This window comes from Podarcis melisellensis (genome assembly GCF_964234715.1).
Source record: "Podarcis melisellensis genome assembly, chromosome: 3".
Lineage (NCBI taxonomy): Eukaryota > Metazoa > Chordata > Lepidosauria > Squamata > Lacertidae > Podarcis > Podarcis melisellensis.
The window spans coordinates 61,593,822-61,613,748 of record NC_138530.1 but is presented as its reverse complement, the minus strand read 5'-3'; the positions used below and the strand labels follow the sequence as shown (position 1 = coordinate 61,613,748).

The window sequence follows — 19,927 nt, the reverse complement described above, 5'->3', positions numbered from 1 at the left end:
AATGAAACAAGAAGTTTACTGTAATTAATGTAGCAATGCAAGGCACTAAGGGCGGGTTATTGCTAGGCAAGAGGTTTTTGAAGTTGTTGAAACAAAATCACCATAAAATGATTTCCCTCATCATTGTCCCAAGATTTGGGATGAGCCATCCGCCACACAAATTACGTGGCAGCAAAGGAGGAGAAATGCTACTGATACACCACTAAAATAGCCACCCTTTCTACCTACCCAGCCTGGGAGTAGAGCAGAACACACAATAGAATTCCATAGAATACAATTTTTAATACTGTGAATCAGTGTTAAACTTCTTAATTCTAGCCTCCCATTAACTTTGATGACAATCTTCTCCACTCCTTTCAAGTGTCTTCTCCACCTGTCACTTCCTGCCCATCCTGCTTACCTTCTGGACAGAGTACCAGGTTCTAAGAAGGATAGAGCAACAGATGTTCCTGTTATTTTGCATGGACCACCTGAATGAAACTCATGGACCACAGTTTGGAAAATCCTGCTTTAAGCTGCTCTATTTTAAAGGAACTGGGAAACTGCAGCCAAAATGTTTCCATCGTTTTCAGTAAAAGCATGCAAAGGCTTATTTTAGAAGTACTGTACGGCTGGAGGAAGCCAGACTGTTGTAAAGATAATGGTACTGGAATGTTAAGAATCTACTGGAAAATGAAGAGTCATGACTGACTTCCTATTTATAAAAACAGATAGATGGCAATATCATTCACGTTCTGCTTGGGCTCCTTGCAGTGTATGACTTTAAACTGTGAGCCTTCCAGTAACAATATGATATCAAACTGAGCCTTATTCAAAATTCAAAATTTCATTCAAGACAACGAACTATGGTTTGGTTGCCCGGTGGAAGATGGTGCCAGGTCAAGTCTCAACTGAGTCTCTGCTGCGTGAGTAGGAGCTCTAATGATCAAACTGAGCCATAAACCTGCCATGCCCAAGAAAACTGAAGTCAATAGGACATCATCAGGTTACATCCAATAGCCTAGTATAGTAGTAGATATTGTGATGCTTAATAAAGCCCAGGAATGTGGTAATTATCAGTAAACAAGGGTAACACAAAAATAATATTCTTGTGAAAATTGGATACCAGTGTATTTTATGCAGAGTGTTATTATGATTGGATGTTAGTTTACCCTCCTGTCTGGTGCTCTGATGGATTAGAAAGTGACTAGTGAATGCTTTCCTTGGCCAGGGCATCTAATATCTTCATCCTACAAGTAAACAGATACAATAGAGCATGGTGTGGTTTCTTCAGTACAGGAGATTATTTTGCCATTTTATGCTTGTTCAGTGAGACAAGTCCAGCCCATCATGATGCCTGTCAATTGCAATTCATGGTGAAAGTCTTGCTTATTAAGTAAAGTAGTGGAACAGCAACACTTCAAGAACTGCAATATGTTCAGCACCCTGGTCATACTACTAAATCATTCCTTATCGCTTATTAGGAATGTGAACCCAAGCCCAAGTCCAGCCACTGCTTCACCATTTGCCAACTCACTGTTCCATCTGTCATCTTATCATGATAAATTGTGTACTGTGTCATGTGCTTCTGCTCTTTGGGGTCTATATGGATCAGCACAGCTGGTGTAGCATTGGGAATATGATAAGCTCCTGAGCATCAAAATTTGCCACAATGGTATCAAAGTGAAGTAACACACATTACCATCCAAAGAAGTTCCTCCAAATGACCACTACGTCCAGAGTCTATAATTGCCTAACTGAACTTTGATTAAAACCCAATCACCCCAACCCTAAGAAACCAGTTTTACCAGATGGAAAAGTGAGATAGTGCACAAGCTACAAAAAACAATCCATCTTTCAGTTTCTCAAACTTTTAATGGCAAAACTAAAAACCCTGCTGTAAAGTAGAATAAATTAAAGAGATTAAGTCCTAGATCAAATAGTAATAACATGTTTTGTGATAGGATAAAGGAAACTCTATTAATTTTGAGCTTTTTCCAGAGAACATAGTGTCCTTCCTTCAAAATCCTGGCCTTTGCTTACAGTTGACTGGCAGTTTAATACTGTTTTCTTAAACTAGTCATTGGGCATTTCAGTACTCTTCAACAATCCCACACTTTTCAATAGTTGTATTCCAGCAAAAAAGGGTACTCCATTTATTTTTACAGAGGGTACTGCACAGTTCCTACACTAATACTTTTGTATAAAAGGGCATATGTGAGCAGGAACATTTCCAAAGTATTAGTTGTTATTATGTAATAAACGGAGGACTAAGCCCATGCCATGTGAAGCACCTCTTCAGCACCTGTGACTCAGCTGGGAGAAGAAAATGTGCTTAGCCAAAGGAAAAGGATCATTTAAGTCCTACATATTACATTATCTTAGTCTATGAACTTGCCTATGGTTGAAAGAGGCCCGAAACAAGGCAAGAAGCAGCTGCCAATGTTATCTTGCCTGACATAAAGCCTGTAAAAAATGTAAACAGAAGCAGAATGTGTGTGCTCTTACCTGCTCTAAAAAAACAACACACACGGTAGTATCTAAGGAAGGTAGAGTAAGAGGCTTTCAAGTGGCAGTTGTTTCAAATGGCCAAAGTCCCTGGTTTACTGCCTCATGTTATTGACATCCTGCAATTTGAAGCTTTGTTGTACAGTAGGAATTCAACCCTAAACTGAAGTTGTGAAGAGAGAGACTCCATAGTCATGTTGTGACTGATCACTAGGGATTTATTCCCACCAGGAGGAGCAATCCTGAGAAGCACTGGGAAGGGGTGAGCAGCAGATTCTCCACCAAATCTGACTTATGCAGCAGAGGGGCATGTATTAGATTTCTCTCTGGGGAATAGATAAGCCCAGGATGCAGCAGATAAATGACCCTGCTTCACTCTTGCCTGGTAATGGCCTGCTTCAGGTCTTGTGCCAGCTATTGCTACAGTAATAGCTGCTTCTTCTGTGCTTTCCATGGCTGCAGCAGCAGCTTTTAGGCTTCATATCACAAATAGAAGCCAGAGGTGGCAAAATTCACTCAATCATAACCTGCTCCAGCAGCATGGATTTGGGGTTAGGTTTGCAGCCTTAGTATACTTTCTTCTCTTGTCTCCTGTGCAGATTTTCAGTCTTGGTATACTTCTGGGTCTAGGCTCCAGCCACAGGCTGTCGCTCTCAGCCACCCTGCCTGAGGAGCAAACTACACATTACACTACGCACTGCATGCAACAAAACATGAACAGAAGAGGATACATTGCTTTTACTATCTGATAATTTCTAGCAGCTCATATTTATGAAGGAAAGGTCCATCCATGACAATTAGCTGTACTTGGCTGTAGTAGCTGTAATTGAGGAGGGTATGTTCAGATACAGTTCTGTTGGGGGCTCACAGGCACTGCAGTGTTCTCAGACACCCCCTTTGTCCCTACAAATATTTGTATTTTATTTTTAATTGGGCATCTTTTGGTTTGTTTGCTTTTTTCTGTGTTTTAGGATATGTTTAAGTACTTTGCTTAGTCCTCTTCTTTTTCTTTGCTAGGGTATCTGTGCATACCCTCCATTATTTCCGATGAAAATAGGCACGTCCCATAATAATAATTTTACTATTTATATCCCATTCATCTGACTGGGTTGCCCCAGCCACTCTGGGCAGCTTCCAATATATATATATATAAACATAATGAAACATTAAACATTAAGAAAACTTCCCTATGCAAGGCTGCCTTCAGATGGCTCAGGGGTCAAATGACTCTATATCCTCCAACATTTTTCCAGTGATGTGCCCCCCATTTCTCCAGATGTGCCCACAGACCCTAAAAGGTTGGAGACCCCTTTATAAGGGATTGCTGTCATTAACTAGACTTGACTTGGAGCTGAGCACTGTTGGAAACAAAAGTGAGGACTAGCTGGACCTCTCCGTGTGACCCAGCAGTGAAATTCTTGTGTTCTAAATATATGCCGACTGGAGAAAGCAGTAAGTTTATTCTGCATATTTAGGGATTTCATGTCCACAAATATTTAAAAACTTCATCTGTATGTGTTTTTATCTTCAACAGAGTTTTTCATTGCCTCATTTCTGTTTTCAAAATCCAAAAGCACAATGAAGATATCATATCATGGGGACATCTTATCTCATTTCCAAGCAAATAAGCACACAAGTACCTCATTTGCTTTCCTCTGACTATTACAATGTTCATGCCCCATTTACTCCTGCTGCAAAGTGCTTTCTAGGAAAAAATGCTAAACCAGGGTTCACACCATGTGCCAAAATGCCAGAGGCAAAGTGCTCGTCATCTTATATGAAACAAGTAAGAGTTCGTGTTTTGGTTTGCAGTCAATCACTTTATATGCTGTTACTATGGCACAGAAGAAGACAAAAATTATATCTAAAAGGCATATTCAGCCCATCCATCTTTCTTCAAGATTACTCAGGCCTATGATTATAGGTTTTTTAGCAATAACCACACATAACTCTAGAAAATAATAAGCAATTGTAGGTGGTTTTATTATACTTTTATGTTTCTTCTCTCTCCAATCTATCCATCTAAGCACTAGGTCCTCATGCATGTACTGACCATTTTGCAATGAGACCCAGGGGATTCCCATTCCCAGTGCTGGGGTTACAGAAAGAATGGATATGTAACAGTGGGCTCATTTGTTTAGGTATCAGTGGGTAAACTCTGATGGAACCTTTGGCAAAACCTCTGACTGAGGTATCATTTAAGTTGTTGACATGGCAGAACAGGAGGTTATCACTGAAGAATAGTGTCTGGACAGTGGAATGAAAATGACTGGAGTGGAAGGACAAAGGATTTTTAACAACTTTTGTGGGTCCTGACTAATTTGTTGTGGGAGAGCTGTTGGGAGGCAGGAGGCCAAGGCAGTTGAGAGCCAAAAAGACAGTTTGGTGCCAACTTAAAGCCTGCCTTTCCTTTCAAAGGGAAATGGATGAGGGAGACAGAAACTAAAATGAACACAAGTACACTAGGTTATTGATGGCTTTCTAGTAGACTACAACAGACTGGCAAGATACACAGCAGATATTTCTTTTAACATCAGACACATGGTAGATTAAAAGCAAGTTCACAAATATGTGGAAATCCTTAAGATTTAGCTATTTCAAAATGTGATGTGAATAATAACTGCTCATTCTCTGATACTAGATGTGAAATACTTGCATAGTTCACCTCAGAGCACAGTTATTTGTTAGGAATAAAATGGCGGTTGTGTTGTTCAGATGACCCTGATAATTTAACAATCATAGAAGCATCTTCTCATTAAGTGGCGATAGCGACGACAAAGAAGACTTTCTTCAACGCCTCTATTGCATCTGCAGAAAACAGCAGCAGGAGACTCTTTCAGGTGGTTTGCAATTTAGCAGAACCACCTGCTCCATCAGGGCCCAGTATGGGCCACATGATCTCCTGCAATGATTTTGCAAAGTTTTTTTGCAGATAAAGTCGCTCAGATTCGAGAAGAGGTAGATTCCACCGTGGGAGCAGGGCCAGGGCGGGAGAGTGCTAGAGTCCTGTCTAGTCGTGTGGGATCAATTCCGATCTGTTACCCCTGAGGATGTGGACAGGCTGCTTGGATGAGTGAAACCAACCACATGTCTCCTTGATCCTTGCCCATCCTGGCTTATAAAAGCTAGCCAGGAAGGGCTGGGCGATGGGCTTCGTGGGGTGGTGAATGCTTCCCTCCGTGAGGGAGCCTTCCCGGACCAGCTGAGAGGTCCGCTGAGAGGCGGTTATTAAACCGCTTCTTAAAAAACCATCTTTAGATGTGGCCACGATGGCCAACTATCGCCCAGTCTCAAATCTTCCATTCTTGGGCAAGGAGATTGAGCGAGTGGTTGCTGAACAACTCTAGGCTAGCCTGGAAGAAGCAGACCATTTGGATCCCTTCCAGTCGGGATTCAGGCCTCATCATGGGACTGAAACTGCCTTGGTCGCACTGGTCGATGATCTCCGGCGGGCACTCTGACACACTCACATTATGCACTGAAATCATCACAGATCAACTTTAGGCCTCCAAGTGTGGTTTTTGGCCAGCTCCAATCATAGGTAGAGTATATGAGAGATTTCCACCATCTTCACATACCTCATGGTGATGTTGTCTGCAACATGCTTGAATCAGCAGCATTGGGTGGACCCAGCAAGCAGGGTCTCACCAGGGAAGAAGTCAGCAACAGTTGGCATTGGGAAGGGGGCAGGAACAGTGCTGCTGCTGCTGCTCACTGGGATAAGGATGTGGCAGAGTAAGGTGACAGTTACGTTGGGAGAGTTCACAGTTTATTCATACCTGCACACCTGTGGAGCTACTGCTGACAACCCAAAGCTGCTTCAACCTCACCCCCATCCCCACTGGGGGACACCATTGTTACTTTGCCGCCTCCCCCATACATGACTGCTTGAAGAAGTGAGGGACGTCTGGGCATGCCAGGTGGTTTATTTGAGTGCACCACAGCAAGTAAAATTGTTACAGGTCTATCAGGGCTAACCTGACAGGGGGGAGGGGGGTCAGAAACAGTCAGAGTTGTTAATACTCTCTCTCTCTCTCTCTCACACACACACACACACACGAGAGAGAGAGAGAGAGAGAGAGAGAGAGAGAGAGAGAGAGAGAGAGAGAGAGAGAGAGAGAGAGAGAGAGAGAGACATATCACAGCTGGAATTCTATCTGTCTGGGACATAACAGGCTTACAGCCATGGTTTTTTTTATGAATGGATCAGTGCATCTGGAATCCTACAGAATGTCATTGTTTTCTTTCTTCTTAACCCCTTTGTTCTAAGGGTCAGGATATCCTGGTGCTAACTACTACTGGAAAATAATATAATTGCAACAACAATGGTATAATACTTAAGAAGAACTTTGCTCTTGGTACAACTGTGACATTGAAGTGCTTACTATAAGGACAGCAGAGTTGAGAAATAATTTTTGTAGCACAGCAGATTAGAGAACATTTGAGAAACTCTTTAATAATACAGCCGTCTTCTGTTTGAGGTGGAAACACTTTAAGGTAAACATGGCAAAGGATTTTAGGACAGTGGAAGTATCATGCTGCTGCTTCTGATGATTTTGGCACCAGCAGGATAACCTTGTATGTTCCGTTTTTTAAAACCTAAGGATGTTAAAATTCACCCTGCTCTGTTTCTTCTTCTTCTGAGAATGAAAATCCTGTTTATCTGCAAGTAGATTTTCCTTTCTAGAAAAGGACAATATGCTTAATTTAGGCTGGAACGAAAACAAAAATGAAGCTGAAATTAAATTTTGCTTGTTGTAAAACTGTGCAGAAAAGGCAGAAGTACTTGAAATTTAAAGGGGGAAAAGAATAGCTTCTCTCCCCAGAATGCTGAAAGTGGTTTCTACAATCATATAACTTTAGCCTCTAGTAAACAGGTTTTATGTGCTTTTGTAGGTAAACTTAGAAAAGCATGCAAAACAAAATCAGAGATGACAGTGAGAAAGAGAAATATGTTTGTGCACTTTGAAGGCAATACCTCTCTCAAACTGATTTCAGTGTTCTTAAAAATCATCTTCCGTGTCTTGTCTAACTTTTCTTGTGGAGAAGTCCAAATAATTGTCTCCTTAGCCATCATGCAAACATATTAACTACTTAAACACTGCAACCCCATATGCGTTTACTCTGATCTAAGTCCTACTGGCTTCAGTGGGGCTTACAACCTAGTAATTGTTCTGGATTGCAGCTCTACCAACACATCTGTATCCCACCCTTCCTCCAAGGAACTCAGGGTAGCATACATGGGTTTGTCTTACTTTATTCTCACAATCAGCCAGATGAAGGAACAGAAGTCAAGAGATACTTCGCTGACTAAAGTCAATCAATGTACTTCATAGTGAGCATTGATTTAAACTTGGGTCTCCCCTGTGCAAATCTCAACTCGCTATATCATGCTCTCTGTGTTCTCTGTTGCAGATTTTTTAAAAATCCCTTCTGACTTGGCATGTAATGCTAAATTTGTTGGTGATTTATTTTGTTGTTTTCTGCTTCGGTAGCTTAGAACAGCTGCTATTCTTAAAGAAGCAAGTAAATTTTAAAAAGAGAGAGCAAAAATGAAGTATTTAGGAATTAGAAGGCACTTTGTACACCAAAACTTACTGACTAGTGCACATCAGTACAAACATTAGTCACTCTGTTGAAAACACTTGAAATGAAGGGCCCTCTGTTTCTGTGGATGGCGCAAGGGCCTGAAGAGCAGTGAGAAGGATGTCTTTGGTGTTGTCTTCAAAGGTGAATAATGTGGAACTATTGAATTCTTTGTATAATCTATTAGCCCACACCAACAGATGTCCTCATATGAACTTGCTGCTTCAGTCAGGGCAAACTGTACAGTGAGGGAGCTAAAGATTGGGGGGGGGCAGCTCTAGATGGAAATGAGTTTAATTTCAACAGCTTGATTTTTCACCTGACAGTCTACCAAGACCACCATCGTCCGCTCTTTTAATAATAATTTTTCTTTTTTAAAAAACAAAATTTCAAATTCAGAACAAACCCAGAGCTGTTCTGTTAGTTATTACGCCATCTCTGGATCTTACTGCTTTCCTGATTCATCTCATTCACAGTTCATTCTGGAATGTGAATCAGTGTTATTTCCTGTCCATCTGAAGGGCGGCTGAGGTTACAAAGTGCCTTGATTAATAGTCTGCTCCTCGGATTTGCTGAGATTGAAAACCAAACAACTGGGAAGAGGAAAGGGGGGGTTGGGAATCTTACGCTAATTGGATTATTTTGCAGATAAATTCAAATACAGCCTTCTTAATATCGACACCAGAAGGTAGTCATTAGCAGAACAGGGGAAATGGCCCTAAGGGCAGGTCCAGCCAGAGTGAGGTAAATTTCAGATGGCTTTGCTAGGCTACTCAGGCTTTCTCTGTCTGTCTCCGTCCCTCAGAACAGAACATAGCTTGACAAAGTTCTTGTGTTTAAAGCCAGACGCAGTTCACATTATAGTGCCTAATTATTGCAGAACTGGTAAATAATTTTTTTCCCCGTGGGTGTATTTGCCAGTACCTTTGTTTGCCTGTGGCTTATAGTCAGAGCTCTCAGAGGGTAAAACAGGGAGGGGGGGGAGAGAAAAGAAATATCTCCTCGCTTGTATTCTCCTTTATAGTTCCAGCAGCAAACTGGGATTAATCAAGTGCAGTTAGCTCAAAACTTGAGAGAGGAGGAGGGAAAGGGCGAGGACAATATTTGCATGTATCCAAGAAGGAACAGTTCCAGAACACTCCCGACTGGGGAGCTTTGAAAGGTACATTTCTCCAGGGAGTTTTGGCCAATTCAGCTTCAGGAGTTACAAGGCTGCTGCCAGCGTAAGAGGAGCCTTCTCTGTACACTGGGTCAGTGATGTGCAGCTTGTTTTGTTTTTTATATTTTCTCCTGGAGCCAAAGGAGTTTTCCTCTCCAGTAGCTGCAGCCTTGTGTTTTGAGGATGCCTTTGCTGAATAGGGTTTTCAACGTGTCGGACATGGGTAGGCGGTGGGGGACTGAGGGAGATCTGATACCCTTGTCCACGGGCAACCTGCCCTTTCGTCAGCAGGGGATCCTAGGTTGGGAGTTGCCTGAGATGTTCAGAATGGTAAAGCTCATTTGGAAATCAAAAAGTGAGCTTCGGGGGACAAAGCAGAGAAGCGTTCTGGACAGCAGCGATGGTCCAAATATTTTGCCAGGTAAACTGAAAATATTATACAGTTCTTTTGTTGCGCAGGGACGTTTCTGATAGACTTGGAAAAGTCAAAGCTGACAAATGGCATTTTACATAATGTGTTGCTTTTACCAATGAATTATGTATATGTAGTACATGAGCTTAATGTTGCTTATGTGAGAATACACTTAAGAAAAATTGTATTATTATTATTATTTAGGTATTTAAGGCGCAGTTCTATACTTAGCTGGGAATAGACCCCATTGAACTCACTGGGACTTGCTTCTGGGAAGATGTGTTCAGAATAGTCATCTAGGAGCAACAAGATTGTGATTTAGTGCTAACTTGTTAATTTACTTAAATAATTTTGAGCAGTATGCTGGAGGCTTACTCCCTAAATGCAATCATCCATGAAAAAACCTAACAGTTCTGCATGTATCAACATTAATGAATATGCTAAAAAAAAATGTTTCCTAAGTTTGGGGACTGTATAGATGCAGTCTTGGTGGGTTTGAAAGCCAGCTTTGAAAGCTTGTTAGCTCCTCCAGCCCAAGTTCAAAAGGGAATGAGTGAGGGAAATAATATTTTTTTAAATAAATAAACAAAAGTTTCAAAACCCACTAATTTTAACACGGTACAAATATTTATGAATGTGCTAAAGTGTTTTTTCCAGTGAAATCAGGGGGTGTTTAAAGTGCTTAACTACCCGAATTATCTTTATGACTTGTTTATAAATGTTTTTGCTCTCCTGAACCTAAGAGTGGGGTAAAAGTTGAAACTGAACTTTAAAGTGGAATCAAAATTACTTTTTGAAAGTAGTCGAAACAAAATAAAAAAAATTCCTTCCAGTAGCACCTTAGAGACCAACTAAGTTTGCTATTGGTATGAGCTTTCGTGTGCATGCACACTTCTTCAGATACTTCTTTTGAAAGTAGTTTGTGAACTTTTGAAGATGCCACCTTTAGTGCCTAGCTAGTAAAGTCTTGCAAATATTTTAAATGTGTTGCATGTTTTCAGCCAAATCTGATCGATGATATTTGACATCTTTAAAAATGTTACTTTAGGAGGCCATTTAGTATATTTATAAATGGTGATTCAAATAAGTCAACAAAAAATACATCTGTGTTATTTATACAGTACTGGCAATTACTGTGATCCTAATTTACTCTGCATCTTCAGATAGTATGAAAATGTCAGTATAGGTCCATTTCTTTTAGCATACATGTTGGTAAGATCAAGAAGATACTTTTGTTATAATCAGTCATTTTCAGACATTTGTTCTGTGTCTGTCTTCAAAATAGGGCAGTAACATTCTTTGGGTTAGAGTTCTTGTCTTGATTATTTGTATCAAAGCTGATTACACTTGACTGAGTTTTGATTGAACTTTTCAGTTGTTAATGTTTATGTATAAGGGAGGAATGGGGGACAAATTCAGTTTATTTCACAGCTTAATGTGAACATACCTAATTCACATTTCCTGAAACAATATGGGAATCGAAACATAGCTATCCTTTGAAATTCCCATTTCTCTGAATTTTGGAAAACAATACTCCAACAAAAAATTCTGAACAAAAAAGGTGTTTATTAGGGGAAAGTGTGCATAGACATGTACATAGTAGTGAAAATAAAATGCATAAATGCATTATATTGGGGAAAGTGCTTATAAAAAGTGTATACTAGGAGATGTTAGCACTAATATACTGCCTAATTTTCATGATGATCTTTTTTAAAAAAAGAAATTGCAAACATAGTGAAGTGTGGCAAACCTAAGACTGGAAAGCTGAGAAAGAAAAATGAGCAGATTGGTCTATATTCACAGAATATGGATTATCTGCCTGAACTTTTATGCACATTAGGTTTCCTTGCACAGTGGTATCTGGCACTTAAAAACACTCTGTACTGACCATTTCATGTACTAACTTGCACTTATGATAATGCAATAAAAAAAAACCCTATTCATCAATGCGAATATCTCAAAGTGCAGTATAGGAAAGGCCACCGTAGGAAATGGGCAGGTGGAAGGGGAAAGTACAACAGTGATTCTTCTGTTCACTTTCTACTCGCTGTACTGACTTCATCAATGTTCAAATTTTAAAGCCATAGAAAAGAATTGTGGTCCTGTACATCTTCCTAGAGAAAGCCCTATGCATATCTTTATAAATTGGGGCCACTATCTCATCTTGGATTTTATATATATATATATATATATATATTTGCTTTCGTAGATTTTCACGGGTACAGGAATGCAGGTTTTGGTGTCCTCGGGTGTCTTCCCGTGTAAAAGTTGGGGTGTCTAGGCGACGTTTCGACGAGGTCTCACTCGTCATCTTCAGGCTGGTGCTTTCGGCTTCTTGTTACTGGAACAGAGCAGGATCTCAGTGTTTGAGTTCCTATAAATACTGTTGAGGGGGTGTGGTGTATAGCCTCCAATGTTCTGGGCAGAGAGGAAGTTCCCAGGCTAGTGTGCCTTTTCTTCTTTTGTTCCTTAATTACTTGAGGGATATCTTGAGTGATTTCTTGAGTGATATCCTGAGTACCACTTAGGTGGGTCATTAGGTGTGGATTAGTTGCTAAAGTCTTTGTGTCTTGACCTCTTGAACTTTGTGAAGAGTTTTTCTGAGAAGATGGCTGTACTGCACTTAGTTGTGCTCTGGCTTGGCTTCGTGTATAGGGGCGAGCTGTGGTTTTGTGGCCTGTGTCAGCCAGATCTGTGTAGGGATTGCAGGGGGGTGCAGCATCCGGAGGTGCCACCATGGTTTGGCTACTGGATGGTGTCTGTAATTTATCTGTGGAGAGGGTCTGGGTTTGGGTCTGGTGTGGTTGATTGGTGATGGCGTTCTGTGTGCCTCTGGATCTGGTGTCAGTTTTTGTGGGGAGGGCTAATTTCCAGATGTCTGGCAAGCGGGATGTGTCGTCACGCTTGTTCATGTTGTGAGGGTGTTTCTCTATCTCGATGGCTTCCATGATTATTCTCTTGTGGTGATGTTCCATGTTAAAGAGCAATTTGGAATCTGCAAAATTAATTTCGTGTCCTGTTTCTTTCATGTGTTGGAAAAGAGAGGAAGTTTTTTCTTCTTTTTTGACGGCATTCTTGTGTTCTGCGATACGTGCATTTATTCGTCTGTTTGTTTGTCCAATGTACGTGGCTGGGCAGACTTTGCAGGGTATTTCATAGACCCCTTGGTTTTCCAACTGGATTTTATCCTTGGGGTTTCTGAGGATATTGGCTATTTTTTGGTTGGTGCAAAAGGCTGTTTTGATATTGTGTTTATGGAGGATTTTGCTAATTTTATCTGTAGTGCCCTTGATATAAGGAAGGAGGGCCATGCCATTGGCCCGTCAAAAAAGAAGAAAAAACTTCCTCTCTTTTCCAACACATGAACATCACCACAAGAGAATAATCATGGAAGCCATCGAGATAGAGAAACACCCTCACAACATGAACAAGCGTGACGACACATCCCGCTTGCCAGACATCTGGAAATTAGCCCTCCCCACAAAAACTGACACCAGATCCAGAGGCACACAGAACGCCATCACCAATCAACCACACCAGACCCAAACCCAGACCCTCTCCACAGATAAATTACAGACACCATCCAGTAGCCAAACCATGGTGGCACCTCCGGATGCTGCACCCCCCTGCAATCCCTACACAGATCTGGCTGACACAGGCCACAAAACCACAGCTCGCCCCTATACACGAAGCCAAGCCAGAGCACAACTAAGTGCAGTACAGCCATCTTCTCAGAAAAACTCTTCACAAAGTTCAAGAGGTCAAGACACAAAGACTTTAGCAACTAATCCACACCTAATGACCCACCTAAGTGGTACTCAGGATATCACTCAAGAAATCACTCAAGATATCCCTCAAGTAATTAAGGAACAAAAGAAGAAAAGGCACACTAGCCTGGGAACTTCCTCTCTGCCCAGAACATTGGAGGCTATACACCACACCCCCTCAACAGTATTTATAGGAACTCAAACACTGAGATCCTGCTCTGTTCCAGTAACAAGAAGCCGAAAGCACCAGCCTGAAGATGACGAGTGAGACCTCGTCGAAACGTCGCCTAGACACCCCAACTTTTACACGGGAAGACACCCGAGGACACCAAAACCTGCATATATATATATATATATATATATATATGTATATGTATGTATACCCGCCCATCTGGCTGGGTTTCCCCAGCCATTCTGGGCAGCTTCCAAGAGGAGATTAAAAATACATTAAAACAGCAGTCATTAAAATAAAAAAAAACTTCCCTAAACTAATACAAGTTTTGGAAAGTTTGTGGAAATCCAGAGGAGCTTCTTCTCTTTCTTTCTTTCTTTCTTTCTTTCTTTCTTTCTTTCTTTCTTTCTTTCTTTCTTTCTTTCTTTCTTTCTTTCTTTCTTTCTTTCTTTCGCATGCTTACTGTACAAGCAGCAAGTACAAAGTGTCCAGAAAAGGGCTGCAATAAGTAAGCAGCTAACATCATGTTATAGCATACAGATGCCATAGTGGTCATGCAATACTTTTGCATCCAGAAAGGAAGATTAGGACTGTATGTGGTGAAGGTATACCAGGAGCACACAGTAACCCCATGGTAGGAACCCACAGGCTATCATTCAAAGAGGATTGAGGTCAAGATGAAGACTTTTCTACACTTCTGATTGAATCATAAAGACAACGTGTATCTTTGGAGGGTACAGGCTGAGTTAGGGAGTATATGTATTGCTTTTGGCAGGATAACTTCTGGTCCACATGATATTGTGGTGACTGTGGAGGGAATGATTGGCTAGGTGGCTGTAGCCAAGCAGCTGCGTTTCAGCATTAGTAATCAACACGGGGGGATTAAATATTATGCTTTTATATTTTTTAATAAAGCAGGGATGGTAAAAGGAGGAAATCATGTCGGCCTCCAGAGAAAAAGCACTACATACTTTATTTTGCAGGCTGGGAACAACTTATATTAAATGGACACTAAATTAGAAGTCTTTCCAAAGAGGTTATTTTGGGTAAAGGAAAGAGACCAGGCTATGCATGATTTCTAAAGCATTTTGGCTGGAAAGGGAATAGGGCAAATTGAAAGGTATTTTGAAGTTTTGTGGGGCAATTAGCAGTTCAATATTCAGAGGAATGGACCATGGCCAGAGGGGCATGAGGTAATGCTCACCGACCACATGTTGTGGGCAAGGGAGGCTGGAAAATACTGGAAAAGCTACTAAGACAGGAAAAACAATATTGCCATCTACTTGCTATAAGCTAGAGAAAAGCTCCCCCTGTGAATTCAGTAGAACATGGTTGTCTCCAGGGCTCCTAATGGCTCTCGTATGTCTGCCAGGAATGTGTATCTGTGTATATAAAAAGTGCAGTTAGTGTATTCTGTGGAAACACAAATGTGTATATAGTGTACATATGTTTCAGTAAATGTCAGAAAGGGGACCAGTGGGAAAAGATTTCTAAAATGTGACATTAATCAGGAGTTTCCAAGGGCAACCAAGTACCTCTGGTTAATGACCAAATACCATCTTTGTTTCAGTCACTTACTGTGAAAAGATTGCACTCACCATGCCTAGTCTGTGAATCTAGAAAACTAGCATCATAGCAGACACATTTCCAACATTTAACGGGTATATCTCAAGAACCATCAAATCCCTTCAACAAATTATTCAATGATTAATTGGTATAGTTTATGAACTGCCTTCATCTCCATTATTACTGTTGGGCAGGCTGAGAAATATCCAGACCTGTGAAGACATTGATTGTTTTTGAGGTGTTTTCTTATTTAAGAAAAGCATTAAACAATTATCTGCTGTTCTCATTCTCTCAACACATCTTTCCTCACCAACCTGCCTTTCCTCACTATACCATGCTCTGTCTTTTCTCTTGCCAACCACTTTGCCAGTGACATCTGTATCTGCGAAAAGGCAAGGTCATTTTAACGCAGCAGGTTATTGTGGCCACTCTTCTGACATTTGCAGGCATAAAATCCCAGGGTGAAGGGGAATAACTAAAGAAAGGTGTTTCAAGGTGTTGAGACCAAGATTAGAGAAGATCAGCATCTATCCAATTACATTACTTTAAATCCAAAGTGTGTACAGTCATATTTTATGTTGTGAACTGCCCTGAGATCTATGGGTATAGGGTGGTATACAGATTTCTCAAAACCCATTTAAAGCCACAGGGTGTAATTTAACATCACACTCCTCTGAACATTTCATCTCTGTAAGCATTACAGTTTGCTGGATGGCATCATGACCTTTCTCCTCCCCTTGCATGCTGTTCTGGGAGTTCAACGGACAACCTCCCAAGCCAAATTTGGGCATTCAGGAGGAAGAGAGGGAGGGAAAGCCCTGTTGTGCAAGCATTAGAAGTGGTTTCGGTGACTCCTGCCCATAATGACTTGGATTTAGGGGGTTTACATATGCACAGTTGCATGCCTGAAAGTTACACTAAAATTGTTGGCAGTTTCTTCCAAACAATATGCTTTAGATCCATGTCATCTTGGAGCAGCACCCAATTGCTGGAATAAATATCTGTACAGATGAAACTATGCCAGTGGTTGCCTTTACTCCCCCAGCTAGACTGGAGTCAGGTACTAGCACCACCACAACACACTTGTTTGTACTGTGCTAGTACAGGGACTTTTTCTCTCACTATTTCTATATCCGCCTCTAAGCACAAGTATTTTATGGCATCTCAGGATATAGATATACAACCATTTTAGGATATGTTGATTAGTACTTGAAGCATTCATTTGGCACACACACACAATCCAGTTCCACACTAGAGTGATCAAACCCACCGTGGGCTGTTTAGAGTTACGCAGTAATACATTTTGGTTGGTTGCGTAAAAGCATGCAGCATGCTAAGAAATGCAATGCGCAGAGCTGTTTCTCAGTACCATGGAAACAACTTTTTCTAGCTGTGACTGAGGCACTATGGAACATTATGTTTGATTCTGAAACGAGTAACTGTAAAATGGAGGGCTGTGATCATTATTCCTCTGATGGAGTATAAGCATCATGACCAGCATTGCTCCTCACTGTTTCTCCAGAATGGAAAGGGGAAGAAAGAAGGCTATGGGCTTCCAAAACAGTTGCATGACAGGATATCCACAGGAGGTAAACCTAACCCTGCTGTCAGCTATCACTTCATGTACGTCACTTATTAGGGTGTGGAATCACAAACTAAGAGCATAAGAACAGTTCTCTGGCACATCAAAGAAAACTACCTCACATTACAAAATACAACATGGATGAACTCTTCACTGGTTGTTTAAAGCAGAATTTCACTGGGCTGGACCCAATATAACGGAGCAGGATTTTGTTCTATATTTTTAAACACAACAGGAATTACTCATTGTTTAGTTAAATATGGGAGGTTTATTCTACTGTACAGCAATTGCCAGTGTGAATTCTCTGCCTTCATGAAAACCATACATCTCCCTCTGTTTCCTTCCTTCATATTAAAATGCTTGGCAGATCTCTGCATCCACAACAGGAGGGACACGCAGTCACTTCAAATGCTTTTATGTATAATGAGGGTGTATAAGTGTGTACTTACTTCTCAGATGCCTTCAGGAAGTGAAACATCTCAATAGCCTCTCCCTTTTCCTGTAGATCTTTTAACAACTCCAGTACACAAATGTTTCCCAACAAATACGTGAACACAAAGAACTGTGGCTTTCTATCAGATGACTGAGTAAAATTGTTTAGGAAATTAAAACAAAGAAGTTGATTGGTTAACCTGGTTGGAATAAACATCAGTCAAACTTTAGGATGCCTGTATTTTTCTAAACCAACCAACCAACCAAAGAAACAAACACCCTCTTTATTGCATATTCTTTCTCTCTCTCTCTCTCTCTCTCTCACACACACACACACACACACACTTAATAGAAGTTCTTTTTTAAAAAAAAACACCTGTTGCCTCCCCATCCCTAGCCTCTATGCTTGGCTGGAGTCGAGGATCTTGCAACACTATCAGAAAATGATTGAAAAGCTAATTCACATCTTATCCTGTCTTACCTGGAAGCAACCCAGCAGTGCCTCTCCATTGCATGTCTCCACACCATGCCACCATGTGGTTTGGTGAAATGATGTAAAAGGTTGTTTCTGTATATTGCACACACACATCTTCCATGGAACTGCTGCCATGAGGGCAACTTCTAAAATACTCACCCTATGTTTTCATGAACCACTAGAATAGAGGAGGCTCAAAGCTTTGGAGTAGCTACCAAAACACTCATTTGCTTGTCTGCACTATTTGCTTTTGCTTCATGGGAGTCACTGTCAAGAGGTTACTTGCCAGTTTTTCATAGGTACTCCAGCAGGGCCTGGAGAATATTGTCTAACTGATGACAATGAAGATATGCCCATCTGACAGAGCTGATTTTATTTCCATTGTTTCCAATGTCCACATACTTGAGTGATAGTCATCTAATTGGGTTGTGCGTATTAAATTTTAATACAATAACAAGTACTGTCTATATAGTAATTATGATCCTGATTGACAGCCTGATTATTAGTTTTCACCTGATTATTTGTTTTCTTGATATTGTCATATAGGGACAAAAATGTGTTATCAGAATCTGGTTTAATTAGATTGCATCTACAGCTGGAAAATGCTATTAAGTTCAGATTTATCATTGAGTACTGAATATACTCACAACTAAAATTCAGTTTTGTATGCTTACCTAAATTCTGTCTTTGATTTAATGGTATAATGAATGTCTTTATTTATCTGACCAATGTGTGCATTATATTTAGGCACATACTTTCTGCATGACAAAGTAGGGTAAAGGCTTACTTACCAGAGTTTTGTAATTATATGCTGCAAGTTGGATAACAAAAGTGCAAAACACTCATTGCTAATTAAATGTTCATGCTTCTTGACCAAGTTGGCCACATAGACTTCACAAGCCTTTCACTAATATTTCTGTAGGCACTGTGTACCCAGAAATGTGCATAGGTCTGACTTTGCAGTGGAGGACTGAGAAACTTTATGGTTTGGGCAAGGTCAAATTACTGTAGCATTTGGGGGGGGGTAACATACTCTAGATGGCCTCACATGCACATATGAAAAAGCACACTGTTTATGTACAACATCATGAAAAGTATTAGTCATAAAAAATCAATTGGTAGAAATCTAAGATTAAAAAATGCAGATTCCACCCATAACTCAAACTTTGTGAATCATTAAAATATTGTGTTTGTCTCTGCCTGTCTAAGAGAAACCAGTCACAATTGGACAGCTAAAGTATACTGCTCAAGTGCTGACTGAACTGAGTAATCCAAGAGCATGCCAAATATTTTATTTATTGAACATTTATCTTTAAAATTATCAGTCGATTAGCCTTCAAGTCTTGCAGTAGAACATCAACCACATTCTGATCCAATACATACAATAGGCTCCCACACTCTTCTTTTTCCAAAAACAACTTGTTGTGACAGGCTTTCCCTGCTGGATGAATGGGTCTCTGCCATGGGTGTCTATTTTGTATTGTTTTGGAGGTAAATAAGTGTGTGTGTGTGTGTGTGTTGTTGTTTGCATATCACCTTGAGATACTTGGGTAGAAGGTGATTAATAAAATAATAAAAACAACAGTATCAACATTAAGAACAATTATTATTATTATTATTATTATTATTATTATTATTATTATTATTATTAAAACTAGTTGGGAATGCCTACGAATACTATTAGAAAAATAAAGGTTATTTTATATAGTTTGATGCTATGTAGTACTTCATAATTCAGTAACTGGGCGGTTCTGTAAACCAGAGAGGAAGGAACATTCTTATGACACTTGTGGGCAGCATATTAGAAGGAGTCTGGGCTAATATGCTTTCTATTTTCCTTCCTTAACCAGAGAAGTTCACCAAAGATGCCTTTTATAGAGTCAGTGACTTATGACATTATTATCATATTTGTTTTTGTTTACAAAACCAGAAGCTGGTTCAATCCATTTAGACTCATGGTGCTGCCTAGTTCACATGAGGTTTCATTTAGCTTTCGTTTCGGTTTCTTTGTGGAGAAGAAATTGAAGTTAACCTTGGAAATAATACAACAAGTGTGGCGGGGGGACGGGGGGGGGGAATCAGTTGAGAGCATGAGATGATACACATCTGAACAGTTCTGTGGTTTACACAAGGGGATGGTAGCTTGCACATTCCCTGAGAGGTTCAGCAAATGAAAGCTCCCCAGACCACTTGAAAGGAACAATAAATAAACTCTGGTCTGTTTTATGGAGTTCTATGGAGTGAACTCTGTTGATGTGCCACAGGTAACAATCTTCCATATGGATCTAA

At 40.4% G+C, this 19,927-nt stretch overlaps 1 protein-coding gene across 4 annotated transcripts in view; it reads left to right on the top strand.

Annotated features, from left to right (window-relative positions):
- PDE7B (phosphodiesterase 7B) overlaps positions 1-19,927 on the top strand; it is a 155,849-nt gene that overhangs the window by 81,407 nt on the left and 54,515 nt on the right. The window contains exon 1 of one of the 4 annotated variants that reach the window (XM_081907189.1): positions 8,761-9,653. The exons of the other annotated variants lie outside the window; for them this stretch is intronic. Coding sequence (XP_081763315.1) covers positions 9,416-9,653 — 238 coding nt within the window. The 5' untranslated portion in view covers positions 8,761-9,415. Of the gene's footprint in view, positions 1-8,760; positions 9,654-19,927 lie in introns of those variants that run through there. 4 annotated transcript variants of the gene reach the window in all.